Source organism: Bos taurus, chromosome 1 (genome assembly GCF_002263795.3).
Source record: "Bos taurus isolate L1 Dominette 01449 registration number 42190680 breed Hereford chromosome 1, ARS-UCD2.0, whole genome shotgun sequence".
NCBI lineage: Eukaryota > Metazoa > Chordata > Mammalia > Artiodactyla > Bovidae > Bos > Bos taurus.
The window spans coordinates 99,822,917-99,848,877 of record NC_037328.1 but is presented as its reverse complement, the minus strand read 5'-3'; the positions used below and the strand labels follow the sequence as shown (position 1 = coordinate 99,848,877).

At 40.4% G+C, this 25,961-nt stretch overlaps 1 protein-coding gene across 1 annotated transcript in view; it reads right to left on the bottom strand.

Moving 5' to 3' along the window:
- The window catches only part of WDR49 (WD repeat domain 49), a 171,909-nt gene extending 146,279 nt beyond the window's left edge, over positions 1–25,630 (bottom strand). The window contains exons 1-2 of the mRNA XM_015472863.3: positions 25,376–25,630; positions 24,805–25,046 (exon numbers count right to left, since the gene is read on the bottom strand). Of these exons, the coding sequence (XP_015328349.2) occupies positions 24,805–24,972 (168 nt within the window). The 5' untranslated portion in view covers positions 24,973–25,046; positions 25,376–25,630. The remainder of the gene's footprint in view (positions 1–24,804; positions 25,047–25,375) is intronic.
- Positions 25,631–25,961: the final 331 nt, after the last annotated feature.

Sequence of the window (25,961 nt, the reverse complement as noted above, 5' to 3'; positions counted from 1 at the left end):
GGAGGAGCCTGGAAGGCTGCAGTCCGTGGGGTTGCTGAGGGTCGGACACGACTGAGCGACTTCACTTTCACTTTTCACTTTCATGCATTGGAGAAGGAAATGGCAACCCACTCCAGTGTTTTTGCCTGGAGAATCCCAGGGACAGGGGAGCCTGGTGGGCTGCCGCCTATGGGGTCGCACAGAGTCGGACAGGACTGAAGTGACTTAGCAGCAGCAGCAGCAAGGCCATCTTTAAACTGGAGAAGCAAATGGCAACCCACTCCAGTATTCTTGACTGGAGAATCCCATGAACAGAGGAGCCTGGTGAGTTACAGTCCATGGGATCACAAAGAGTTGGACATGACTCAGCAATTAACACTTTTTGCATTAAATGATTTTATTCAAGCAATATTTATTATTGTTGAAGACATCCACATCAAGTTAAATTCACAAGCATATAGTTAGTATAGCTGGCAAAATATTAAGAATTTAGGAAATCAGATTTCATTATAAAACAGAGTACAAAATAATTCTCTCTTCAATTAAAAATGTAATTAGTATGGCTTTAACAAATCTGTCTTCCCATAGACAGCTTGTTCTAACTTGAATGTAGGATTTCCAAATAAAAACTACCACACAGTGTTTAAAGTACACCCTTTCACTCCTGTTAGTTTTGCTCCTATTAGTCATGACCATGTCAATCTTTTTAAGTAAAAATTAGTACCCCTGCATCTATTAGAACTCCTCTTCTAATAAAAGCAAAGGGTGAATGATCTATTAAAAAACGTATTCTTATTCAGCCCTTGCTAAGATAATGCCAATAAATTTATTTTGCTGTGTCTATGTAATGACTGAGTAAGAAAATAACCAGCGAAGGCTTCCAACTGCTCCTGCAAGGAAGCTAATATACTCAGAATGTCTGATTGATTATCTCAGCAAGCACAACTTTAGACCTTTAAAAGTCTTCCTGTCTTCCTGAATCCCTTTCAAAGAATATTCTAAAAATCATTTTCTTTTGCCTGGAAAGCATCTTCTGCAGCTACAGTCAGTCCTTGTGAGCTTTAAAATTAAAAAAAAAAATTAAAAAGCATGAACTCTATAAAATTCTCTTCAGCTTTTCAGCTTTGTCAAGATTTGGATTTCACTGTAACTTATATAAAAACTGAGCACTAAACCTAAGTTCAAATTTCTGAAAATACAGCTTTTTAAAATACTTGACAGCCCTTTCTTTTCATCAAGAAGAGATCATGTACTTTCAATTAGAACATATGAGGGTGCCAACCCATTTTTAAAATTATTTACTTTTTGCATGAAATAATTCATGTTTACTATAGAAAAGACAAAATATACACAAGCCAAAATTTAAAATCCTCCATAATGCCATCAGCCTACCAGACTCTTTTCCTAGGCAGAAATAGAAATACTTATGCATTATTTACGAAATGGTGTCATGATTTATTAATGTATACCTTGTGTGCTTTTTCCATTTTATATCATACCTTCTAGCTATGCCTTGTGTAATATATATTTGTCTTTAACATCATTTTAATGGCCACACAATCTTCTGTAGAGAAGAAATACAATTATACTCCCCATTATTAAAAACTTCAATTGTTCCAGTGCTTTCCCATTCCAAGTAAACAACCCTGCAACAAGCATTCTTGCAGATACATCCTTGCTTAGTTATCAAATTATTTCCTGAGGGAAATTCCTTAGAAGTGCTGCATCAAAGACTTTGCACATTCTTAAAGCTTTTGGTATATTTTGCCAAATCGTCCTGCAAAAGACCAAAAAAATTTACATTTTCATTAACAAAGTATGATATTGCTTACATGCGAGACCTTCACCAAGCTGGGGTATTCTTATTCTTTTTTAAGAGTCACTGATGCGTTTCTAAAAAATAGTTCTAGTTAGCCTGAGCATTGACATACTTGCTGGCAATACAGAGTGAAATATTCCCAAACCAGACATTTAACTCTTTGAAAATACACCAACTCTTAGAAATGCTGTTTATGTTTGTTTTTTCTTTAACTTTTTCCTATAGCAATATTTTATAATGAGTAAAAGAAAGATAATTTTTCTTCTTTTTTCCTATTCTGTAACCAGGGACTTGCCTAAGACAAGAATACAAGTTCTGCTTTAAAACTATGGAGAGAGCACAATTTTAAAACCATGGACAGAGCACAATCCAATCTGGTCAGAAATCTGGAGTATTTTTCAAAACTGAGAGTGGGTTAATACGTCACACTCATTGCCCTTACCCATTGTTAAGCATTTTCCTTCGATTCTGAAAATTAATATCAAATGGTGAGTTTTAAGTCACTTAGAGAAATATTTCCATCCATCTACCCATTGACCTATTTATTAACATATATTGAACATGTAGCCCATACAAGGCAGCATGAGGTAGATTTATTTATTCATTCATTGAACAAGTATTTGTAAAACGTCTGATCCATGCCAAACCAGCTCTGAATAAGACAGCAGAGAAAAAAAAAAAAAAAAGACAGCAGAGGTCTCTGCTCTTCGAATCCTTATACTGCAGTGAGGATCCCAAACATACTGATCACACTGAATGACATGTGGTTCTGGGTTACCCAAAGTAATAACATCACAAGAATCACAGTAATTAATGCTTTTCCTAATTTCAAACTGAATTTAGGATTTAAACATGTCAAAGACATTCCATGAACTGAAATCTTTCATGGACCAGAAATCTTTCTTTTCTCTGAAAAAAAAAAAAATTGTCTTAAAATGATTAGAATTCTGCAGTGCTTCTTTTTCTCTACATTAAAAAAAAATAGTATATTTATGGTTGATTCGCGTTTTTGTATGGCAGAAGCCAACATACTATTGTAAAGCAATTATCCAACTTAAAATAAATTTAAAAAAATAGTTTCTAGTAGGATCTCAGAATCTTGTTTTCCCCAGAACTGCTAGTTTTATCAATCACTTCACCAAAATTATTATTTTTTTTTTCTGTCAAACTTGTGGCATGAGTTTTGGGTAAGGTTCAATGACAGCTGAATGAGGATATACTATCTCAATGCATCCTTCTCCCCATCTCTCTAATTAAATATAAAATTAGCATGCTGCTTCCTCACACTTTATTCCATTGCACTTGCCTCAATTTCCCGTGGTTACAAAGTGCGTTGGTTATGAATATGTATTAGAGTTTGCTGTCAAACATTGTGAACATCTTCTGGAGCAGAAGATTAGATATGTTATTTCAAAACAGATGCATCATTTTCTATCATCCCCTGCAATTTTCATCTACCCATGAACATTCATAAGAGACTGAACAACAGAACAGAAGAGACTAGTCTGCCAGCCAAAGTTCATACTGCTCTTTTTTCTTGCTTCAATGGATTTTAGTTGGTTATAATTTTCATTTACATTATGATATCAATGATTGAAGAATTCAGAAATCTGAATGGAGTTAAAGTTTTGTGACTAACAAAGACACAAACCTTGAAACCCCTGTACTGAATTGAAGGTTTAGAATTAAGCTCTCCCATAACCACCCCCACCCCCGACCAGAGAAGGCGATGGCACCCCACTCCAGTATTCTTGCCTGGAAAATCCATGGACAGAGGAGCCTGGTGGGCTGCGGTCCATGGGGTCGCTAAGAGAAAGACATGGCTGAGCGACTTCACTTTTGCTTTTTACTTTCATGCACTGGAGAAGGAAATGGCAACCCACTCCAGTATTCTTGCCTGGAGAATCCCAGGGACGGCGGAGCCTGGTGGGCTGCCGTCTATGGGGTCGCCAGAGTTGGACACAACTGAAGCGACTTAGCAGCAGCAGCAGCATACACCACCCTCCCCCCCGCCAAAAAAAAATGGGCTTCCCTTGTGGCTCAGCAAATAGCCTCATGAAATTTTAATAAAAGCTATTTACTGAGAACCCTGAAGCTTCCCTGGTGGCTCAGATGGTAAAGAAACTGCCTGTGGGAGACCTGGGTTCAATCTCTGGGTCAAGAAGATCTCCTTGAGAAGAGAATGGCCACCCACTCCAGTATTCTTGCCCAGAGAATCCATGGACAGAGGAGCCTGGTGGGCTACAGTCCATGGAGTTGCAGAGTCAGACACGACTGAGAAACTAATACTTTCAATTTCACACTGAAGCTTTCTGATGAGGTACTTAAAATATACATATGAACTCTGAATCAACAAAGTAAGCAGGAAATGAGTGAGAAAGAGTCCATCCCAGGCTCTAAAGGACATTTTTTTTTTTAAACCAAATGATTAGCTCTTTCCTGCTGTTGTATCCTTTTCAAACCAGAAATCCAATACTTCAACCAATCTCTGGTCCTTATACTTATTTCTTTGATGTCACTCTTTCGTCCCAGGTGTCCAGCAAAACACTAACCCTGGAAAACCGTCTTCTCCATGCCTACAACCAGGTTGCTGAACAAACATCACAGAAATGGGCTGAATGGTACCACTATGATAAAATACAGGATCTCCAACCTCAAAAACTCCCTCTTTTGCTAATAGGAACCCTTCCATGTTTCCTGTCTGAACTCATTTGCTTTCCTCAAACACCTACTTCATCATTTCCTTGTCTATTCCTAACAGAAATCTGACTACTCACTCACAGAAATGAAGAAGAAGGAGAATAGAGAGAAGAAACGGGGGGTTGGGGAGCATCAACCAGATGGGAACTTCCTCAGTCTTCTGCATACACACAGAGATTGACCTGTGTCTGTAGCCATTTCTTTCTTCCTTCCTGTGGCAACAGAAATTCTCCTGTTTCCTAGATATGTCCTTCCCCCACCACCTCAGTGAATATCTTCTCTTGCTGTTTATTGACTCCTTTTCATTAGCATGTCAACATAATCAAATTACTTGAACTGTTAAAAATTTTACCCGACATTCCCATCTCTTTTAGCCACTGCCCCACCCTTGTCCTTTCGAACAGCCATCTTGAAGGAATCATATTCTTTCACTGTTTCAATTCTCTCTCCTCCAACTTACTCAGTCTTTGCAATCCAGCTTCTTTCCCCTCCCCTCCACTGAAGCTGTTCTTACTATGAGGATTAATAACTTGTAGCTAAATCTTCTAGTGGATTCTTTCCAATTCTTATAAGGAAAAATATACCAAGTTAATTTTGATGCCAAAATATCTTTGTTTCAGATTCTTGATACTCCTATTTAGTTAGAAAGTGAAACTTGAGGCACATGAAAGACATCAATCAAGAAAGAAAAAGGTTCAAGCTGCTCTAAAGGAGAGAAGAAGAATTTGGTAGTTTTTGCTGTTTGATTAAACAGCTGGGAAGAGAATAGCGTCAGATAGGGGAGGTGGACAAGATGGGAGACAAGATGGCAGGTGGTGACATGGCCACTGAGAAAATTCCACGGGCAACATAGCTCAAAAAAAATTTATACATATAAATACTTAGCTTTTCATGAACCTCCCTCCATGTGACTTCAAGCCACTAGGATAAAGGCTTCCACATATACACACATTCTCAATCCCTTCCTCTGCTCTTCTGCTGAAGAATTTGGTCTTCATGACCGATTGCTTTGGGAGCTTTCCCTTCCCCAGAACTTCACAGTAGCCTGATCACACCACATTAGTGATGGGAAAAGCTCCAGTCTTGTTTCTGGCAGTATTTATCAGTGTCTGTTCACTGACCAAAGTCTACAGTTGATCAAGGTTGACTGTTGGGCAGAAGCTCTGCCAGAAAGCAAGGAAGTAATAAAAGATTGATTGTGATCCCTTGGACAGTAGCCCACCAGGCTCCTCTGTCCGTGGGATTCTCCAGGCAAGAATACTGGAGTGGGTAGCCATTCACTTCTCCAGGAGACCTTCCCAACTCAGGGATTGAATCCAGGTCTCCTGAATTGCAGGCAGATTCTTTATCATCTGAGCCAACAGGGAAGCCCTAAAAGATTGATGGAAACTTGTAAAAAGGATGTGGGAGCTGGTCTGAAGGGACTGACACTGATCAAATTTGGGGTAATTTCCAGTATCAGAAAGAATAATGATGATAATAGATAATAATGCATTGAATAGAATCAATGATTCCATGAGTCTGTAGTAATATTCGAGATACAGAGACAAAGTGATAATGAGGGAAGAGAACAAAAGGCGTGAGAAAGAAGAAGCCTCTTTTTTACAGAGTAATGCTATGTTTAGAACAGTCACTCAGTCATGCCTGACTCTTTGTGACTCCATGGACTGTAGCTCGCCAGGCTCCTCTGTCCTCTGTTCTTGTATCTCCTGCACTGGCGAGCGGATTCTTTACCACTGTGCCCCCTGGGAATCCAAAACCCCTAGTGGACCCACTTTAATCAAGGGATCCAGCTTATAGCATCACCAGTAATGGGAAAGCAACATGCTGTGCCTCTGATGTCTCAAGAGGTAGACATAACACTTCTTATGAAGTATTCTTGCCAAAAATGGTGAGCCTAAATCTAACAGTGTACCTAAATCAAATTAACGAGAAAATGCAGATTGTGAGATGTTCTAGACATGGCATGACTCCTCAAAAAGTCCATATCATGATAGATCACAAAAAGTAGGATTATACTTCTCGATTAAAGGAAATTAAAGGAAATGTGTAATCCTGGAAAAGATCTGTAATTAAAAAAAAAGTGAAAGACATTAGGACAAATGGGGATATTTTAATATACACATTTTATTAGGTAATACATGAAGTTAAATTTAGAAGAAGGCCCTTGTTCTTAAAAGATATATTTTGAGCTAACTGGGGCAAACTATTATCATGCCTGAACTCACTTTTAAATGACTGAGGTAAAACGATGTACTATGGTCTGAATATTCGTGTCCCCTCAAAATTCACCAATTGAAATTTTAATGCCCAACATGATGATATTAGGCAGTGAGGCCTTTGGAAACTGATAGTTTATGAATATGGAGCTCTTATGAATGGAATTAGTGTTCTTGTATAAGAGACATCTAGAGCTCCCTAGCCCTCTCTACCGTGTGAAGACACAGCAAGAAGTCTGCAGCCTGGGAGAGGGTCTTCACCCATCCATCCTGGTTCCCTGATCTCAGACTCCCTGTCCCTGGAAGTGTGAGTAATAAACTTCTGTTGTTTGTAAGCTACCCATCTGTCATATTGTATTAAGTCTCCTGGAAGGAGTAAGACACTGTATATATGTATATGTATATGTATATGTGTGTGTGTGTGTGTGTGTGTACACATAACCACACTCGACTTCCCAGGTGGTGCAGTGATAAAGATCTGCCTGCCAATGCTGAAGACGTAAGAGACATGGGTTCGATTCTTGAGAATTCCATCGACTGTATAGTCCATGGGGTCGCAAAGAGTCGGGCACGACTGAGTGACTTTCACTTTGTGGGGGTCAGAGTAGTAAAGAAAGCCCAAATTATAAGATAACACTGTATAAAATAACATTGGAAAATTAGAAGTAAGTTTGAGTGAAGTTTAGCATTCTTCACTAAGAATAAACAGACAGAAATAGATATCAGACTACTTTGGGTGATATTCTGGTTCTGCCAACAAGTCAAATGAACCTGGATAAATCCTTTCATTTGGATTTTTGTTTCCTCATCTGTAAAATATAGGCAATAAAATAGGTCTCTGTAGTCTCTCTCTTGATGCTAAAGCTCAGTGAAAGGAAAGTGATGAAGAAAACTGCTAAGTAACTTCAGTTGTGTCCGACTCTGTGTGACCCCATAGACGGAAGCCCACCAGGCTCCCCTGTCCCTGGGATTCTCCAGGCAAGAACACTGGAGTGGGTTGCCATTTCCTTCTCCTGAAGAAAACTACGTAATATTAAGACAACATATCTAGAGGAGATGCTACTTTTATTTTTATTTTTTTTAACTCTAACTTTTTAATCTTTTTTTGTCACACAGAGAAGCATAAAGGATTTTAGTTTCCTGACCAGGGATTGAACTCATGCCCCTACAATGGAAGCACAGAGTCCTAACCACTGTACCAACAGGAAAGTCCAAAAATGGTCCTGCTTTTAAATTCAGCATCATTAGACCATATGTTTAGAAAATAGTAGCAACAAGTCTTTAGGCTATTAAGATATACTGACATTTTAATAACATTTATCTTTGCATCGAATTATGGTATAGATAAAAAGCCCACAAAGCCATTTGGCATACCTTACCTTGCTACAGGCATGGTTCTATTTTTCCATAATTGAGACCTTGTACACATACACAAAAACACACATTTTTCATTTTAGAATAATATTATGCACTTTTCTGTTATTTTCTTCTTTTCACTGAATAGTAAATCATGGCAATTTGGTGTCTTCCTTATTCTTTTTAATAGCAGAGTAGTAGAAGTTTACCTCAATTTATTTATCCATTAATTTATTGATGAACATGTGGGCTATTTTAAATACTCCATTTTATTGACAATATTACAATGAACATTTTATACAAATTTTATTTCTGCCCCTGTCATAATTTATTTAGGACAGCTTGTAGAATTAGAATTGCTGGTTCAAAAATTGTACATTTGATATATTTTGGAAAATTGCCTACCAAAAACAGCCTTGACAATTTATAGTCTTAGTAATAGTGTCCATTTCCCTGATTCTTTGCCAACAGAAAATATCATCTATCTTTCTAATATTTTCTAAGCTGATGAATGAAAAGCCTGTCTTCTTTCTTGCTTAGAACTTCAAATCCAGTTCCTAGTGAATTTGAGCATCTTTTAACATGTTTAGCAGCTATTTATATGGTACTTTTCCTTGAATGCACAAAATATGACGAAGTATGTAATATATATTATATGTAAAATAACATTGTATGTAAAATAAAGCTACATATGATATGTATATGTGCATATATGGGTAGATATGAACAAAAAACACACTGGAAGGATGCAGCATTGAATAGTTAACAATCGCATTATTGTATGGCAGAAAGTGATACAACATTATAAAGAAATCATCCTTCAATTAAAAAATAAAACCATTACAATAAAAAAAAGCACAACTACCATAAAAAAAAAAAAGGAGTAGTTACCCAGACTCGTCACTGAAGGTGGGCCAGAGGGGATTTCACATGATACATTTGATTTTATAACCATGAAAATGTTGTATTCATTCTAACTTGTTTTTAAAAGGATTGTTAAATGAAATTGTGTATGACTGGCTGCACCAACTTTTCCTGTTTGCCTGTTTTCCTGTTTCCTGTTTCTCCTCCCTAGGTTATTTCTAGGAAATAACCCTGCTTCTCTTTCTGTATTGTATTGTATGTAAGGACTCCAGTTGTTTCTTTACCCCCTTGAAGGATTTCCCTAAGATCCAGTCTTAGACACTGGGCTCTTTCCTCAAGATGATCTCATTTGAACCCAGGGTCTCCACCTTCCGGGATCCCACACGGATTTCTCTCTGCCTTTCTGATCCTTCTACTTGGCTCTAGTTGTACTTAATCAGAGCATCTGCAATTAGTACAAGAGAAGAACATACAGGAGCTATGAGGAAAGGAGACAGGAATAGATATTAAGATATTAATCCAGCCAGGGTGGAGAGAGAAGGCTTTCTGGGGAGAGCAGTATTTAAACATGAAGTATGAATAGGAATTAGCTGGAGATAGTGGGGAGAGAAGCAGGAATATTTCAACCTGAGGCACCAGCATATGATAGGTTCTAAAACAGGAATACACTTAATAACTAAAATGCTACAAGAATGGACAATATGGGTAATGCTCCATCCAGTGTCAGATAATTTTGTGACTGACTTGTTAGAACTGTAAGCCTAACTGAATACCAGTGGGGAGAGGTGAGCTCTGGGCTTGAAGGGGGGAGGTAAGGATTCCTTAGAGAGAAATGGATGTCCCCATTCTCTACAGTCCTGGTAAAATGGAGAAATGGGTCTTAGACTAAATTAAAAAGGAAAATATTTTCTGGTATCTCTAGGGGCAAAGCTGGATATCTCACAAGCTGGAATCAAGATTGACAGAAAAAAATATCAACAATGTCAGATATGCAGATCATACCACACTAAAGGCAGAAAGTGAAGAGGAACTAAAGAGCCTCTTTATGAGGGTAAAAGAGGAGAGTGGAAAAACCTGGTTTAAAACTCAAAATTCAAAAAACTAAGATTATGGCAGGCGGTCCCATCACTTCATGGCAAATAGATGAGGGAAAAGCGGAAACAGTGACAGATTTTATCTTCTTGGGCTCTGAAATCACTGCAGATGGTGACGAAATTAAAAGAGGCTTATTCCTTGGAAGAAAAGCTATGACAAACCTAGACAGCATATTAACAAGCAGAGACATTCACTTTGCTAACAAAAGTCCATATAGTCAAAACTATGGTTTTCCAGTAGTCATATATGGATGTGAGAGTTGGACTGTAAAGAAGGCTGAGCACTGAAGAATTGATGCTTTCAAATTGTGGTTCTGGAGAAGACTCTTGAGAGTTTCTTGGACAGCAAGGAGGTCAAACCAGTCAATCCAAAAGGAAATCGATCCTGAATATTCACTGAAGTGACTGAGGCTGAAGCTGAAGCTCCAATACTTCAGCCACTTGATGCAAAGAGCCAACTGACTGGAAAAGACCCTGATGTTGGAAAAATTGAGGGCAGGAGGAGAAGGGGCAACAGAGGATGAGATGGTTGGGTGGTGTCACCAACTCAATGGATATCAGTTTGAGCAAACTCCGGGAGATAGTGAAGGACAGGGAAGCCTGGCATGCTGCAGTTTACAGGGTCGCAAAGAGTAGGATATGACTGAGTGACTGAACAACACCAACAATCACCGGAGCTAATAATCAGTTTGGCCTCCAGGCTCTAAGGAATGAGGAGTCTGGTATACTTCCAGGGGGTACTGAGGGGCTGAGAGTAGCCTGTTGGCCATATATATATGACCAGAAGTATGGAAAGGGGGCAAGCTACTTGGACACCAAGAAAAAGGTCTAATTGTCTAATAGAACTTTCTCTGATGAAGAAAATGTTCTATAATCTGTACTCTCCACTGTGGTGACTACTAGCCACATGTACTTACTGAATACTTTCAACATGGCTGGTGCTTGTGAGGAACTGAACTTTTATTTTATTAAGTAAGTTCTAACTTTATTATGCTTACTCCTTGGAAGGAAAGTTATGAGCAACTTAGCGTATTAAAAAGCAGAGACATCACTTTGTCAACAAAGGTCCATCTAGTCAAGGCTATGGTTTTTCCAGTGGTCATGTATAGATGTGAGAGTTGGACTATAAGATAGCTGAGTGCTGAAGAATTGATGCTTTTGAACTGTGGTGTTGGAGAAGACTCTTGAGAGTTCCTTGAACCGTAAGGAGATCCAACCATTCCATCCTAAAGGAGATCAGTCCTGGGTGTTCATTGGAAGGAGTGATGTTGAAGCTGAAACTCCAATACTTTGGCCACCTGATGCAAAAAGCTGACTCATTTGAAAAGACCCTGATGCTGGGAAAGATTGAGGGCGGGAAGAGGAGAGGACATCAGAGGATGAGATGGCTGTATGGTATCACCGACTCAATGGACAGGGGTTTGGGTGGACTCCAGGAGTTGGTGATGGACAGGGAGGCCTGGCGTGCTGCAGTTCATGGAGTCACAAAGAGTCAGACATGACTGAGCAACTGAACTCAACTGAACTTTATTTCATTTTAATTTAAATAGCCACCTTTGGCTCAAGGCTGCCATATTGGACAGATCTGGAGAAAGACCAGTGTGAGAAGCTGGCCTCAGAGGTTGTGAGAATTAAGAAGAGAGAACATGGGAAGCAATAGAGTATAGGAAAACTGTATCCCTGGAAGTCCTCAGCAGAGAATGCTGGTGCCCAGAGTCAAGATCTAACAAGACTCTTTTCCATAATATGTTGGTAACACCTGATGAGAGGAAAAAATGACCCGAGGGACTTGTGTCTGACCAAAGCTTCAGGGAAAGATCAGAAATCATGAAGGGCAATTCAGAGGGCTCCTGTCTAATCATTGGGTGTAACTATACTTGCTAACATAGCACAAATGCAAAATCAAAACAGCGCAAATTATATCTCTCCAATTGTCTGTTTTCCTCATTTTTCTTTCTTAATTTTTAGGAAATTTGAAAAGGTAGGCTGTGCCCTTCATCTTGGTTTCTCTGGTGGCTCAGCAATAAACAATCTGCCTGCTATAGAGGAGACATAGAGATGAGGCTCGATCCCTGGGTTGGAAAGATCCTTTGGAGGAGGGCATGGCACCCCACTCCAGTATTCTTGCCTGGGAAATCTCATGGACAGTGGGGCCTGGCAGGCTATGACCCATGGGGTCACAAAGAGTTGGACACAACTGAAGTGACTGAGGAAGCACACAGGCCCATGGTGTAAAGGTCTCGTTAAATTGATATACTACAAATGAATAGCAGTAGGCATATTTGCTTGCTTTCTTTCTCCTTTATAACAAGTTTCTTGCTTGCCTTCTCTACTCCAATCCTGGCCAAAGCTTAAGGTTAAAATGTTTGTCCCTCAAAAGTACTCTTCATCACCCTTTCTGATCTAGATTAATTTTTATAAATGACATTTCTGAAAGCAAACAGAGAAATTAGAAAAGACATGAAGCTGTTAGAACTTGTCACAAAATTCAGCACAAGGGCAGCAGTGTTCAGGAAGGCCGATTTTTCATGTGTGTTGACAGAGAACTTCACTTGCTTGTGTTCCAATGATGGCATCCTTTGTTAACCTCCCCATGAATTCTAACAACTCAGACAAAACCACCAAAGCATCCTCTGTCGTTCCCGTTTGTGCCAACTGCAGGGCTATGAAATTTGTCTTCATGCTATTACCTTAATGATGAGGATGGGCACCTGCAGGGTTCACCGATTTTCTGCTGCCATAAAAAATGAGGTTTTTTGATTCTTCTAAGGGAGCTGGAGTGAGAAATGCTCTGACCTGCTGCTTTTGGTCAGCAAGTGATGGACTGACTGAGATTGCTGGATGCACGCTGTACTATGGAATACAGTAGTAGATTAAGCTTTACTTGTTTAACTTCTCACAGGCCTCCAGTGAATGCCTTCAGAAAGGAAAAAGTAATAAAAAAGCAATGAGTTACTCCTATCCTTCCCTTACATTCTTCCACCCTTCTCTGCATTGATTTATTATCAGATCAGATCAGTTGCTCAGTCGTGTCCGACTCTTTGCAACCCCATGAATCGCAGCACGCCAGGCCTCCCTGTCTATCACCAACTCCCGGAGTTCACTCAGACTCACGTACATCGAGTCAGTGATGCCATGCAGCCATCTCATCCTCTGTCGTCCCCTTCTCCTCTTGCTCCTATTCCCTCCCAGCATCAGACTCTTTTCCAATGAGTCAACTCTTCACATGAGGTGGCCAAAGTACTGGAGTTTCAGCTTTAGCATCATTCCTTCCAAAGAAATCCCAGGGCTGATCTCCTTCAGAATGAACTGGTTGGATCTCCTTGCAGTCCAAGGGTCACTCAAAGTCTTCTCCAACACCACAGTTCAAAAGCATCAATTCTTTGGTGCTCAGCCTTCTTTACAGTCCAACTCTCACATCCACACATGACCACAGGAAAAACCATAGACTTGACTAGACGAATCTTTGTTGGCAAAGTAATGTCTCTGCTTTTGAATATGCTATCTAAGTTGGTCATAACTTGCCTTCCAAGGAGTAAGCGTCTTTTAATTTCATGGCTGCAGTCACCATCTGCAGTGATTTTGGAGTCCAGAAAAATAAAGTCTGACACTGTTTCCCCATCTATTTCCCATGAAGTGATGGGACCAGATGCCATGATCTTTGTTTTCTGAATGTTGAGCTTTAAGCCAACTTTTTTACTCTCCACTTTCACTTTCAACAAGAGGCTTTTTAGTTCCTCTTCACTTTCTGCCATAAGGGTGGTGTCATCTGCGTATCTGAGGCTATTGATATTTCTCCCGGCAATCTTGATTCCAGCTTGTGTTTCTTCCAGTCCAGTGTTTCTCATGATGTACTTTGCATATAAGTTAAATAAACAGAGTGACAATATACAGCCTTGACATACTCCTTTTCCTATTTGAAACCAGTCTGTTGTTCCATGTCCAGTTCTAACTGTTGCTTCCTGACCTGCATACAAATTTCTCAAGAGGCAGATCAGGTGGTCTGGTATTCCCATCTTTTCCAGAATTTTCCACAGTTTATTGTGATCCACACAGTCAAAGGCTTTGGCATAGTCAATAAAGCAGAAGTAGATGTTTTTCTGGAACTCTCTTGCTTTTTCCATGACCCAGCAGATGTTGGCAATTTGATCTCTGGTTCCTCTGCCTTTTCTAAAACCAGCTTGAACATCAGGAAGTTCACAGTTCACGTATTGCTGAAGCCTGGCTTGGAGAATTTTGAGCATTACTTTACTAGCGTGTGAGATGAGTGCAATTGTGTGGTAGTTTGAGCATTCTTTGGCATTGCCTTTCTTTGGGATTGGAATGAAAACTGACCTTTTCCAGTCCTGGGCCACCGCTGAGTTTTCCAAATTTGCTGGCATATTGAGTGCAGCACTTTCACAGCATCATCTTTCAGGATTTGGAATAGCTCAACTGGATTTCTATCACCTCCACTAGCTTTGTTTGTAGTGATGCTTTCTAAGGCCCACTTGACTTCACATTCCAGGATGTCTGGCTCTAGGTCAGTGATCACACCATCGTGATTATCTGCGTTGTGAAGCTCCTTTTGTACAGTTCTTCTGTGTATTCTTGCCATCTCTTCTTAATATCTTCTGCTTCTGTTAGGTCCATACCATTTCTGTCCTTTATCGAGCCCATCTTTGCATGAAATGTTCCTTTGGTATCTCTAATTTTCTTGAAGAGATCTCTAGTCTTTCCCATTCTGTTGTTTTCCTCTATTTCTTTGCAGTGATCGCTGAAGAAGGTTTCTTATCTCTTCTTGCTATTCTTTGGAACTCTGCATTCAGATGTTTATATCTTTCCTTTTCTCCTTTGCTTTTCACTTCTCTTCTTTTCACAGCTATTTGTAAGGCCTCCCCAGACAGCCATTTTCCTTTTTTGCATTTCTTTTCCATGGGGATGGTCTTGATCCCTGTCTCCTGTACAATGTCACGAACCTCAGTCCATAGTTCATCAGGCACTCTATCTATCAGATCTAGGCCCTTAAATCTATTTCTCACTTCCACTGTATAATCATAAGGGATTTTATTTAGGTCATACCTGAATGGTCTAGTGGTTTTCCCTACTTTCTTCAATTTAAGTCTGAATTTGGCAATAAGGAGTTCATGATCTGAGCCACAGTCAGCTCCTGGTCTTGTTTTTGCTGACTGTATAGAGCTTCTCCATCTTTGGCTGCAAAGAATATAATCAATCTGATTTCAGTGTTGACTATCTGGTGATGTCCATGTATAGAGTCTTCTCTTGTGTTTTTGGAAGAGGGTGTTTGTTATGACCAGTGCATTTTCTTGGCAAAATTCTATTAGTCTTTGCCCTGCTTCATTTCATATTCCAAGGCCAAATTTGCCTGTTACTCCAGGTGTTTCTTGACTTCCTACTTTTGCATTCCAGTCCCCTATAATGAAAAGGACATCTTTTTTGAGTGTCAGTTCTAAAAGGTCTTGTAGGTCTTCATAGAACAATTCAACTTCAGCTTCTTCAGCATTACTGGTTGGGGCATAGACTTGGATTACTGTGATATTGAATGGTTTGCCTTGGAAATGAACAGAGATCATTCTGTCATTTTTGAGATTGCATCCAAGTACTGCATTTCAGACTCTTTTGTTGACCATGATGGCTACTCCATTTCTTCTGAGGGATTCCTGCCCGCAGTAGTAGATATAATGGTCATCTGAGTTAAATTCACCCATTCCAGTCCATTTCAGTTCGCTGATTCCTAGAATGTCGACATTCACTCTTGCCATCTCTTGTTTGACCACTTCCAATTTGCCTTGATTCATGGACCTGACATTCCAGGTTCCTATGCAATATTGCTCTTTACAGCATCGGACCTTGCTTCTATCACCAGTCACATCCACAGCTGGGTATTCTTTTTGCTTTGGCTCCATCCCTTCATTATTTCTGGAGTTATCTCTCCACTGATCTCCAGTAGCATATTGGGCCCCTACTGACCTGGGGAGTTTCTCTTTCAGTATCCTATCATTTTGCCTTTTCATACTGTTCATGGGGTTCTCAAGGCAAGAATACTGAAGTGGTTTGCCATTCCCTTCTCCAGTGGACCACATTCTGTCAGATCTCTCCATCATGACCCGCCCATCTTGGGTTGCCCCACGGGCATGGCTTAGTTTCACTGAGTTAGACAAGGCTGTGGTCCTAGTGTGATTAGATTGACTAGTTTTCTGTGAGTATGGTTTCAGTGTGTTTGCCCTCTGATGCTCTCTTGCAACACCTACCGTCTTTCTTGGGTTTCTCTTACCTTGGGCGTGGGGTATCTCTTCACCTCTGTTCCAGCAAAGCGCAGCCATTGCTCCTTACCTTGGACAAGGGGTATCTCCTCACCGCAGCTCTTTCTGACCTTCAGCGTGGGATAGCTCCTCTAGGCCCTCCTGCACCCCCGCAGCCAGGGCTCCTTGGACGTGGGGTTGCTCCTCCCCGCCGCCGCCCCTGGCCTCGGGCTTAGGGGCGTGGGGTATCTCCTCCTGGCCGCCGCCCCTGACCTCGGATGCGGGGTAGCTCCTCTCGGCTGTTACTGCGCCATCGCAGTCTGGTACTCTCGGCTGCTGCTCCTGATCTCGGATGTGGGGTAACTCCTCTTGGCCGCTGCCCTTCGGGCATGGGGTCCTCCCAGCTTCTGCCGCTGACCTCGGACGTGGCTTATTATTTGCTAATTTGCATTAATTCCAAGTGACCAAGGCACAGTGTCTGTGTGGTACTAACTTGACATGTTCATTTGATTATTAAAGTCCGTATCCTATTGGATTCCTGTTCCTTAGATCAAATCCCAAAGGATGGGTGCCTGGTGGCCAGTGGGAGCCCTGCCATAGGAAGGGCTAGAAGATTGACAATCTACTTCAGGGCCCTGGCTCTGCTCTATAGGGTAACTCAGTTAAATATCTTTGAGCTTTATTATCCTCATGTGTAAACGGGAAATAAAAATACGTGCCTTGACTACATTCCAGGCTGGTGAGAGGATCAAATCACACAATACCTACAGAGGTATTTGGTAAAATCTCACCATACTTCAAAGACATTAAATTTTTATTCATCATTTTTACCTCCACTGATTTCCAGAAAGAACTTGAGTGTTCAGTTACAGTACATAGGCAGTCAGACCATTAAAATCAAGATAAAAGAACAAGGATTATAGAATGAAAATAGAAGATAATTGTTTCAGAAAAATTTATGTTAAGAATCATTGTATCAATCGAAGATTAAATTTAACTTTGAAATTCCTGGCAACAAAGGCAAAACATAAAGCATCCTTAGGTACATAGCTTTCCTTAATCTATGAAATATAGCACACAGGTTTATTAGGAGAGATGTAAATTTTCCTACCATTACACTCTGAGGATAGTGAGTGAGACTGTTTTCTGGGCACACGCCTGCCTCCCCTTTCCAGCTGCCCTGGCAGTAGAGAGGGGAATTTGGCCCATGAAACCTCCCCTATGTGCTCCTTCAAGCTCTTACTCCCACGACTAGCTTGACACACAGCCAGCCTGAAGGCAGAAGATGGAAGGAGCTTGCCTATTAGAATCCCTACTTGGAGCTGCTGCCAATTAGAAATATCTGCCCTCTACATGAGTGATAAATAAACCATTATCATGAATGTGCTATCATATACTTTACACAATTTGTACACCCTGTAAAATTTTCTAATTTCAGAACTTCATTGGATACCATACTATACAGTTGTTAACTATCAGTGATACCTTAAAAATAATTTTTAAGTGATCTTCATGGACTGTATCATATTTTGACAGAGACAAGCAAAATCTAACAGTTCTGAGGAGAGGTGAAACAAAGATGGATGGTTTTATTTATGCATTTGGGATGGTGATATCTAGAGTAGAAAAAAAAAGAAGCAAGAGGTAAGAAGAGTTCTGGAACAGGAGCTACATTTAGGAAGGCCTGTCCATTTGGGTAAATTAATAGCAAAGATACAGTGGGAAATGAGAAGGCAAGTCCCTTATGAACTGGGAGAGTCCTAAGAGTTTAGAAAGAAGGACAGGGACTTCGCTAGCAGTCCAGGGGCTAGGACTCTGACCTCCAGTGCCAGGGGCTAGGGTTTAATACCTGGTCAGAGAACTCTGATCTCACATGCCAAGTGGCATGGACAAGATATAAATAAATAAAACAAATTCATTTATATATATAAAAGAAAGGCCAAATAATGGAAAAAGTGGGAATCTTTTTTTTTTTCAATCTCATATCCTTTTAATAGATTACCCCCCACCCACCCACCCACCACTTACTTTAAAAATACAGACCAACACTGTCACCATCAATTGGGTTACTCAAGTAATTTCTCCTTCTCATGTCTGGGAGAGGTGAGGGTGGAAGGGGTGGAACAGGAGGATCAGACCGAGATCATTCTTGTTTGTTTGTTTGTTTGGAGAGGGGTTTAATATGACTTATCTAACTGTAAATGCATGTAATTAAATTTTTGATAACAGTGACTTTCTGGATTCCTTAAAGTCTACCCTGCCTAGCAGGGCATCAGAACTCTCGATTTGGTCCTGTTGGTACAAGGGAAACATTGTTCATAGGCCCTGCTGTAGACAAAAATGTTGGGAATTTTTATAGAGACAATCAAGCATGAATACATCATAAATTCTGTGGATTTAATCATTTATTATACCTTAAGCACAATTTTCAGAACTGCAAATACCTCCTGAACTTTGGTCTATCGAGGTTAAGTGAGCACAAGTGCATTGTGTTTAGATTCCATTCATCTCCCAAGATAACTGTGTTCTGAGAACCTTCCCTGAACATCTCTGGGGACTTCCTGTTAGGATTTTTACCATGCCTTTCTCACACTGAACTGTTTTGGCCCTTCCGACTTTAAGCATAAATAGCTCACCTTTTACATATGGTTTAGGAGCTTTATTTCAAACTATTTAAGCAGAGTACATCATGAGAAATGCTGGGCTGGAAGAAGCACAAGCTGGAATCAAGATTGCCGGGAGAAATATCAATAACCTCAGATATGCAGATGACACCACCCTTATGGCAGAAAGTGAAGAGGAACTAAAAAGCCTCTTGATGAAGGTGAAAGAGGAGAGTAAAAAAGTTGGCTTAAAGCTCAACATTCAGAAAATGAAGATCATGGCATCCGGTCCCACCACTTCATGGGAAATAGATGGGGAAACAGTGGAAACAGTGTCAGACTTTATTTTTCTGGACTCCAAAATCACTGCAGATGGTGACTGCAGCCATGAAATTAAAAGACGCTTACTCCTTGGAAGGAAAGTTATGACCAACCTAGATAGCATATTCAAAAGCAGAGACATTACTTTGCCAACAAAGGTTCATCTAGTCAAGGCTATGGTTTTTCCAGTGGTCATGTATGGATGTGAGAGTTGGACTGTGAAGAAAGCTGAGCGCTGAAGAATTGATGCTTTTGAACTGTGGTGTTGGAAAAGACTCTTGAGAGTCCCTTGGACTGCAAGGAGATCCAACCAGTCCATTCTGAAGGAGATCAGCCCTGGGATTTCTTTGGAAGGAATGATACTAAAGCTGAAACTCCAGTACTTTGGCCACCTCATGTGAAGAGTTGACTCATTGGAAAAGACTCTGATGCTGGGAGGGATTGGGGGCAAGAGGAGAAGGGGACGACAGAAGATGAGATGGCTGGATGGCATCACTGACTCGATGGACGTGAGTCTGAGTGAACTCCAGGTGTTGGTGATGGACAGGGAGGCCTGGCGTGCTGCGATTCATGGGGTCGCAAAGAGTCGGACACGACTGAGCAACTGAACTGAACTGAACTGAAGCTTAAGATTTAGTAGGACTTGGGCAAATGGCCATGTATGGATGTGAGAGTTGGACTGTGAATAAAGCTGAGCACCAAAGAATTGATGCTTTTGAACTATGGTGTTGGAGAAGACTCTTGAGGTCCCTTGGACTGCAAGGAGATCCAACCAGTCCATTCTAAAGGAGATGGGTCCTGGGTGTTCTTTGGAAAGAATGATTTTAAAGCTGAAACGCCAGTACTTTGGCCACCTCATGTGAAGAGTTGACTCATTGGAAAAGACTCTGATGCTGGGAGGGATCGGGGGCAGGAGGAGAAGGGGACAACAGAGGATGAGATGGCTGGATGGCATCACGGACTCAATGAATGTGAGTTTGAGTGAACTCCAGGAATTGTTGATGGACAGGGAGGCCTGGCGTGCTGCAGTTCACGGGGTCGCAAGGAGTCAGACACAACTGAGTGACTGAACGGAACTGAACTGGGCAAATGGCAGCACAGAGCAGACAGGGTAGGGCCAAAAAGGATGTACCAAGGGATGCTACAGACAGCGCGGCTGACAGAGGCAGGTCAGGACCCAATCCAGGGAGTCCAGCAGCATAGCAAATTATAGACCCAAGCCAAACAGGCAACAAGGCTTCCAAGATCAAAGAGCAGATTGTCCTGATATAAAGAAGTCAATGATGGAGAAGTCAAGAAAAGAAATATCAAGAACCTACATAGTCACAGTCTTGGGGAAAAAAAATCAAAATATATCAAGTCTCAATGCAGCATTTCCAAAATCCCATTTCCCTTGGACCATTAATTTCTACTTCTCAAGATTCCTATCAGATCAGCAAATCATAGGCATCCCTCTTCACACAATAATGGGCTACTGAAGTATCTAAGAAAATGTAAAGTATGTTCAACATTAAAATAATGTGACTATCCAGAGAGCACATCATTTCTTTAAGTAGGGAAGTTTGGGTAACAAGCATTTTACAGTTCTATGACTAATACAAGTTACATTCCCTGCAAACTGAAATATGGCTTTTTGGATACCATCACTTAAAAGAAACAAAACAAAACAAAACAAAACTCATAGTTACTTTTCTAGTACTTCTATCCAGATAACTCCTTTGTTTTAAAGAAGAGGATCAAGATATCTTGACATCTTTCACATGCTAATCAAATATGAAATACGAGATGAAAAGATGAGCTTTTGTATTTTTCTATGTGAATTTGTGTCTTTGCAACTCATTGTTTCCACTTCCTACCCCAACCAAAAGGAATATAAAAGAATAGTTGTGAGTGTTATTCAAAGCTTAATTTTTTAGGGGGGTATGTATGTGTTAAAGTTAAGAGACTGTTAAAGGCCATGTTGTTCAATTTCTACTCACTGAAAATATAATAACTATGTTGACTGAGCACTTTTTCTATATCAAGCACTCTTTCAAGTGCTTTCCAGGTAATATTTCATTTAATCCTCACAACAACCCTACTATCCCCAGGTTAGAAATAAAAGAAACTGAGACTCAGAGAGATTAAGTGATTTGCACAAAGTTATATTGTCAGTGACAAAACAAGGAATCAAATCCAAGAAGTCTGACCCCCGACTCTTAAACACTGATTCTGACTCATTTATACCACCAAACAATGTAAGCACTACTCAGGTTCTCTTTCCTTTTTTTGTTTTTTTTTAAGAATTTTTTGTTGTGGACCATTTTTAACGTCTAGTCAAGGCTATGGTTTTTCCAGTGGTCACGTATGGATGTGAAAGTTGGACTGTGAAGAAAGCTGAGCACCGAAGAACTGATGCTTTTGAACTGTGGTGTTGGAGAAGACTCTTGAGAGTCCCTTGGACTGCAAGGAGATCCAACCAGTCCATTCTGAAGGAGATCAGCCCTGGGATTCCTTTGGAAGGAATGATGCTAAAGCTGAAACTCCAGTACTTTGGCCACCTCATGCGAAGAGTTGACTCATTGGAAAAGACTCTGATGCTGGGAGGGATCGGGGGCAGGAGGAGAAGGGGACGACAGAGGATGAGATGGCTGGATGGCATCACTGACTCAATGGAAGTGAGTCTGAGTGAACTCTGGGAGTTAGTGATGGACAGGGAGGCCTGGCATGCTGCAATTTATGGGGTCGAAAAGAGTTGGACACGACTGAGTAACTGAACTGAACTGAACTGATTTTTAACATCTTTATTGAATTTTTTACAATATTGCTTCTGTTTTATGTCTTGGTTTTTTGGCCACGGGGCATGTGGGATCTCAGCTCCCCAACCAGGGATCAAACCTGCACCCTGTGCCTTGGAAGGCAAGTTTCAACCACTGGACCACCAGGGAAGTCCCAAGCACTTTATTTCTAAATGTTACTACTAAGATTTATATGGTACGTAATAACTCATCTGGAAACATGTGAAACATTCACTACACAATTCAAAGACTCATCTTTCCATTTTTCAAGTAAGCATTGCTACTGCTATTTAAGAACATGGACTTCGCCTATTACCTGACAACTCTTCAGCTCCGAATAAGCAATCTGGGTACAAGAAAACAAAACAAGAGATAAAAGGATCCAGTTTCAGAATTGTGGCATTCTGAGAGTGTGTCTTTAATGAATGGACTACAAATAACTGCCTTCGGAGTTCTATGATGCAGAACAACCCCTGAGGGCAATTTTTCCTTTTACAGCAGTCTACACCTGTGACCTGTGGGCCCATCCCTCACGACAGATGGAAGGGAGTTTGTGGAAATCATCTAGTGTATCATTCTTCTCTAGGTGTCTGTGGTGTTTGTGGAAACTGTGTTGTATCGAGGGCCTAATTTTTATTCCTGGTTGTACATTTGCCATTGGATGATTCCATTCTGTCTGTTGAGTCTGTTAAAATTGGATGGACTTTCACTTTTCCTTGAAGTAAGCCTGCAAAGCTCAATTTCTTTTTTAAATGCTGTCATTAGATTCTCTAGGTTCATGCAAGCTCTGAATAGTAATCTCTTTCTCCTTTTCGATCCATTAGTGGTAACCTGATCTTCAAAGTGGTTAATTTCAAAAAAAGTGATCCAGTCTTTGAAACATTTAGAGATTAAAAAAAAAAAAAAAAAAAAGATCTTGAAACTGAATTGTCCCATTTTACTTTGGTTCACTCCAGACTAATCAGTAATTTGGAAAGAACATCCACCCCCAACCTTTTGTAGCAGTTTCCCTCTCTAACCCATGGACTTTATAACATAGACTCTCCTAACAGACCCTAGTACTCTACTTCATGTTCTGAGCACCAGAACAAAACTGCCCACTTTTCTGTTCATTCCAGAGTCAAAGCTGTCAAAGTCTGTGGTTACGTTTTTCTGAATGCCCTCAAGCTGTCAAAATGTTTGCAATGTCTATCAAAATATGCCAGATTCATTTAGGGCATTGGACATGAGCAGCACTAAAAGTCTTTTCAGACCAGTGGGTTTGGGTGAACTGCAAAAACATGAAGATTAAAATGAGAAAAGTGTAGGGTAGAGCATGTCTGTCCTACTAAATATGATAGAGTCTATTAAAAAGAGATGATTGATACTAATGGGACATTATCAACACAGGTAGAATTTAACTGGTTATACAAAATAGGATATAGTTGTTTTTCAGTGGCTAGCAACTATTTGGGGGGTAGGTAAAGATTAAAATTTGTGCCAATTATAGGGCAATAGAATGGTTAGATTTCACCATGCTTTATTAGTTTCAAGGTGGTATTCCCAAACATTGTATGTCTGTTTCAAATTAACATGACATTCTCAAGCACCCTCAGAGGACATCCTGAAGCCCTGAGAGCATATTTTAGCAAGTGTAATGAAGTAGAAAGGATGGAGGCTCATATGTACTGAAATTCCACAGCATGGAAGAATACTTCCTATCAGCACAGAGGCTAAAAGTCATTTTGATGTACGCTGTTCATTCTGCACATCGGCAGAGTTCCAACTTAATTGAGATAGAGAGAAGGGACTTATTCATTTATAGCTAAAATTCCTAAGGTTTATATGTAGAATTAAAATTTAAATTTTTTTGTTTTCATTGGCATTGCTCCAATATTTGCAAAAAAGAGTGGCAGACTGATTCCTCACAGGAGATCTGGGACAATGAAGTGCCATTACCTGCTATGAAAAGGAGCCATGTTGCTTAGGGTGAGGCAGGGGAGAATGTCTTCACACAGGAGGTGCATGCGTGGGAGCACGCTCTGTCGTGTCTGACTCTGTGACCCCACAGACTGTAGCCCACCAGGCATCTCTGTCCGTGGGATTCTCCAGGCAAGAACACTGGAGTGGGTTGCATTTCCTACTCCAGGGGATCTTCCCAACCCGAGGATCAAACCTGCATCTCTAGTGTCTCCTGCACTGACATGTGGGTTCTTTACCATTAGCATCACCTGGGAAGCCCATATACCTGGAGGTGCCTATTTGCATTTGCAGAGGGATAGGGTTATTACTGGGAGTCACCCTAGAGATCTGGCTTCCCCTTCTTAGCATCATAATTTTCTATTTTCCAAAAGTACATTGATCTCTTAAAAAAAAATTGTCCAGGAATTCATTTTCCTTCCTGGATGGTAATGATATTCAGTAGCAGCAATTTCATACTAAATAATTTTATCTCACCCAGTGAACCAATGGATAAAGTTACTTCGTGTTAAATCCAAGTCGGATTAATTCTCTTCAGTTCCCTGTTGTTGTTGTGTCTCTCAAATGTGTCTGACTCTTTCATGACCCCATGGACTGTTAGCCTGCCAGGCTCCTCTGTCCGTGGCATTTCCCAGGCAAGAGTACTGGAGTGGGTTGCCATTTCCTGCTCCAGGGGATCTTTCTGACCCAGGGATTGAACCTGTGTCTCCTGCATTGCAGGCAGATTTTTTACCACTGAGCCACCTGTGAAGCCCTTTTAACTATTAAGTATATTTAAAAAAAAAAAATCTTTTAAGAGAAAAGTCTTTGTTCCATCCCTGCCCCTTTCACAAACAACTCAAACTCTCCAGAAAATAAGATGAGTGCTTACCTCAAAGGCTCTCTGTATTTGGACAAAGTCGCCCGGGGTGAGTTGGTTCTCAAGCAGCACTGTGCTGGCGTCTTCCTTTGCAGTTGCACCGTGTGAAGTCTTCTCCAGGTTCTCTGGCCGGGGCTGAGATCCTTTGTTCAACCCAGGGGTAGCATTCTGGCAACTCATAATGGCTTCACCTCTTTTCAGCAGTCTTCAACTCTCTCTATAAGTTTTTTTTTTCTTTATCCCTCAACAGGTGCCTTTGAAAAGAAACAACTTAGCAATCGAATTCCAAAATAAAAGTACTTTTAAAGGCACTCAATTAGGAGGCAAAAAATTCAAGCCCAGAGGCAGGGAATGAAAGCTCTTGACCCTCACTCTTCCTTAATTCCAGTTTATTTTCCAAGTCCACTGTTGAATCCTTTTAAAACACCTCCCCCCACCACCACTGATATTCTGTTTAACCTGGCTTGATTACAAGAGTGTAAAAGCTTTCTGCCGGGTTTATAGCAACTGACACAAAATGCAACTTCTAATACTCATTTAAAATGCATTAGAAAAGCAATGTTTCAAAATCTCTTTGGCTAACCTTGCTTTTATTCATATGTCATGGATTTAAACTCCGTTTTCTTGTCTTGAGGTGTAAGGTGACACAGCCGTAGGGTTTCTGTCCCAGTGAAGTGTGTGCCTCTGATGACTACCTTCCCAGCAACATGGCCTTGTTTGTTGCATGCATGCATGCTGTCTTTGTGTGCTTCCTGGCAACCAGTGTGAAGCCAACTAAGGCTTCTCCTTTTTCTCCTCCTCTTCACACCCCCATCCCGTCCAGCAACTAATGACTGACCTGAAGGTTTGAATAAACAATATAAACACTGAGGTTTTTTTTCAAGGACAATTCAGCCCACTCATTTTTTAAAATTAAACTTCATCACTGCATTATTTAAAGACAATTTTTATAAACGTATTTTCTATGAAACGTGTAATGTATTATGAAGCAAGATGATTATTCAAAGAAAACAACAATGAATTTAGGAATTTTACATTTTCTATGTAAAAAATGTTTCATTTGTGTTTAATAAGAACCCATTTCTTATCATCTCTTTGTCTTAGTTTCTATGTGTATAAAATGGGAATCGTTTAGCCTGTTTTTTTTCATTCTTTTCATAAATATTTAT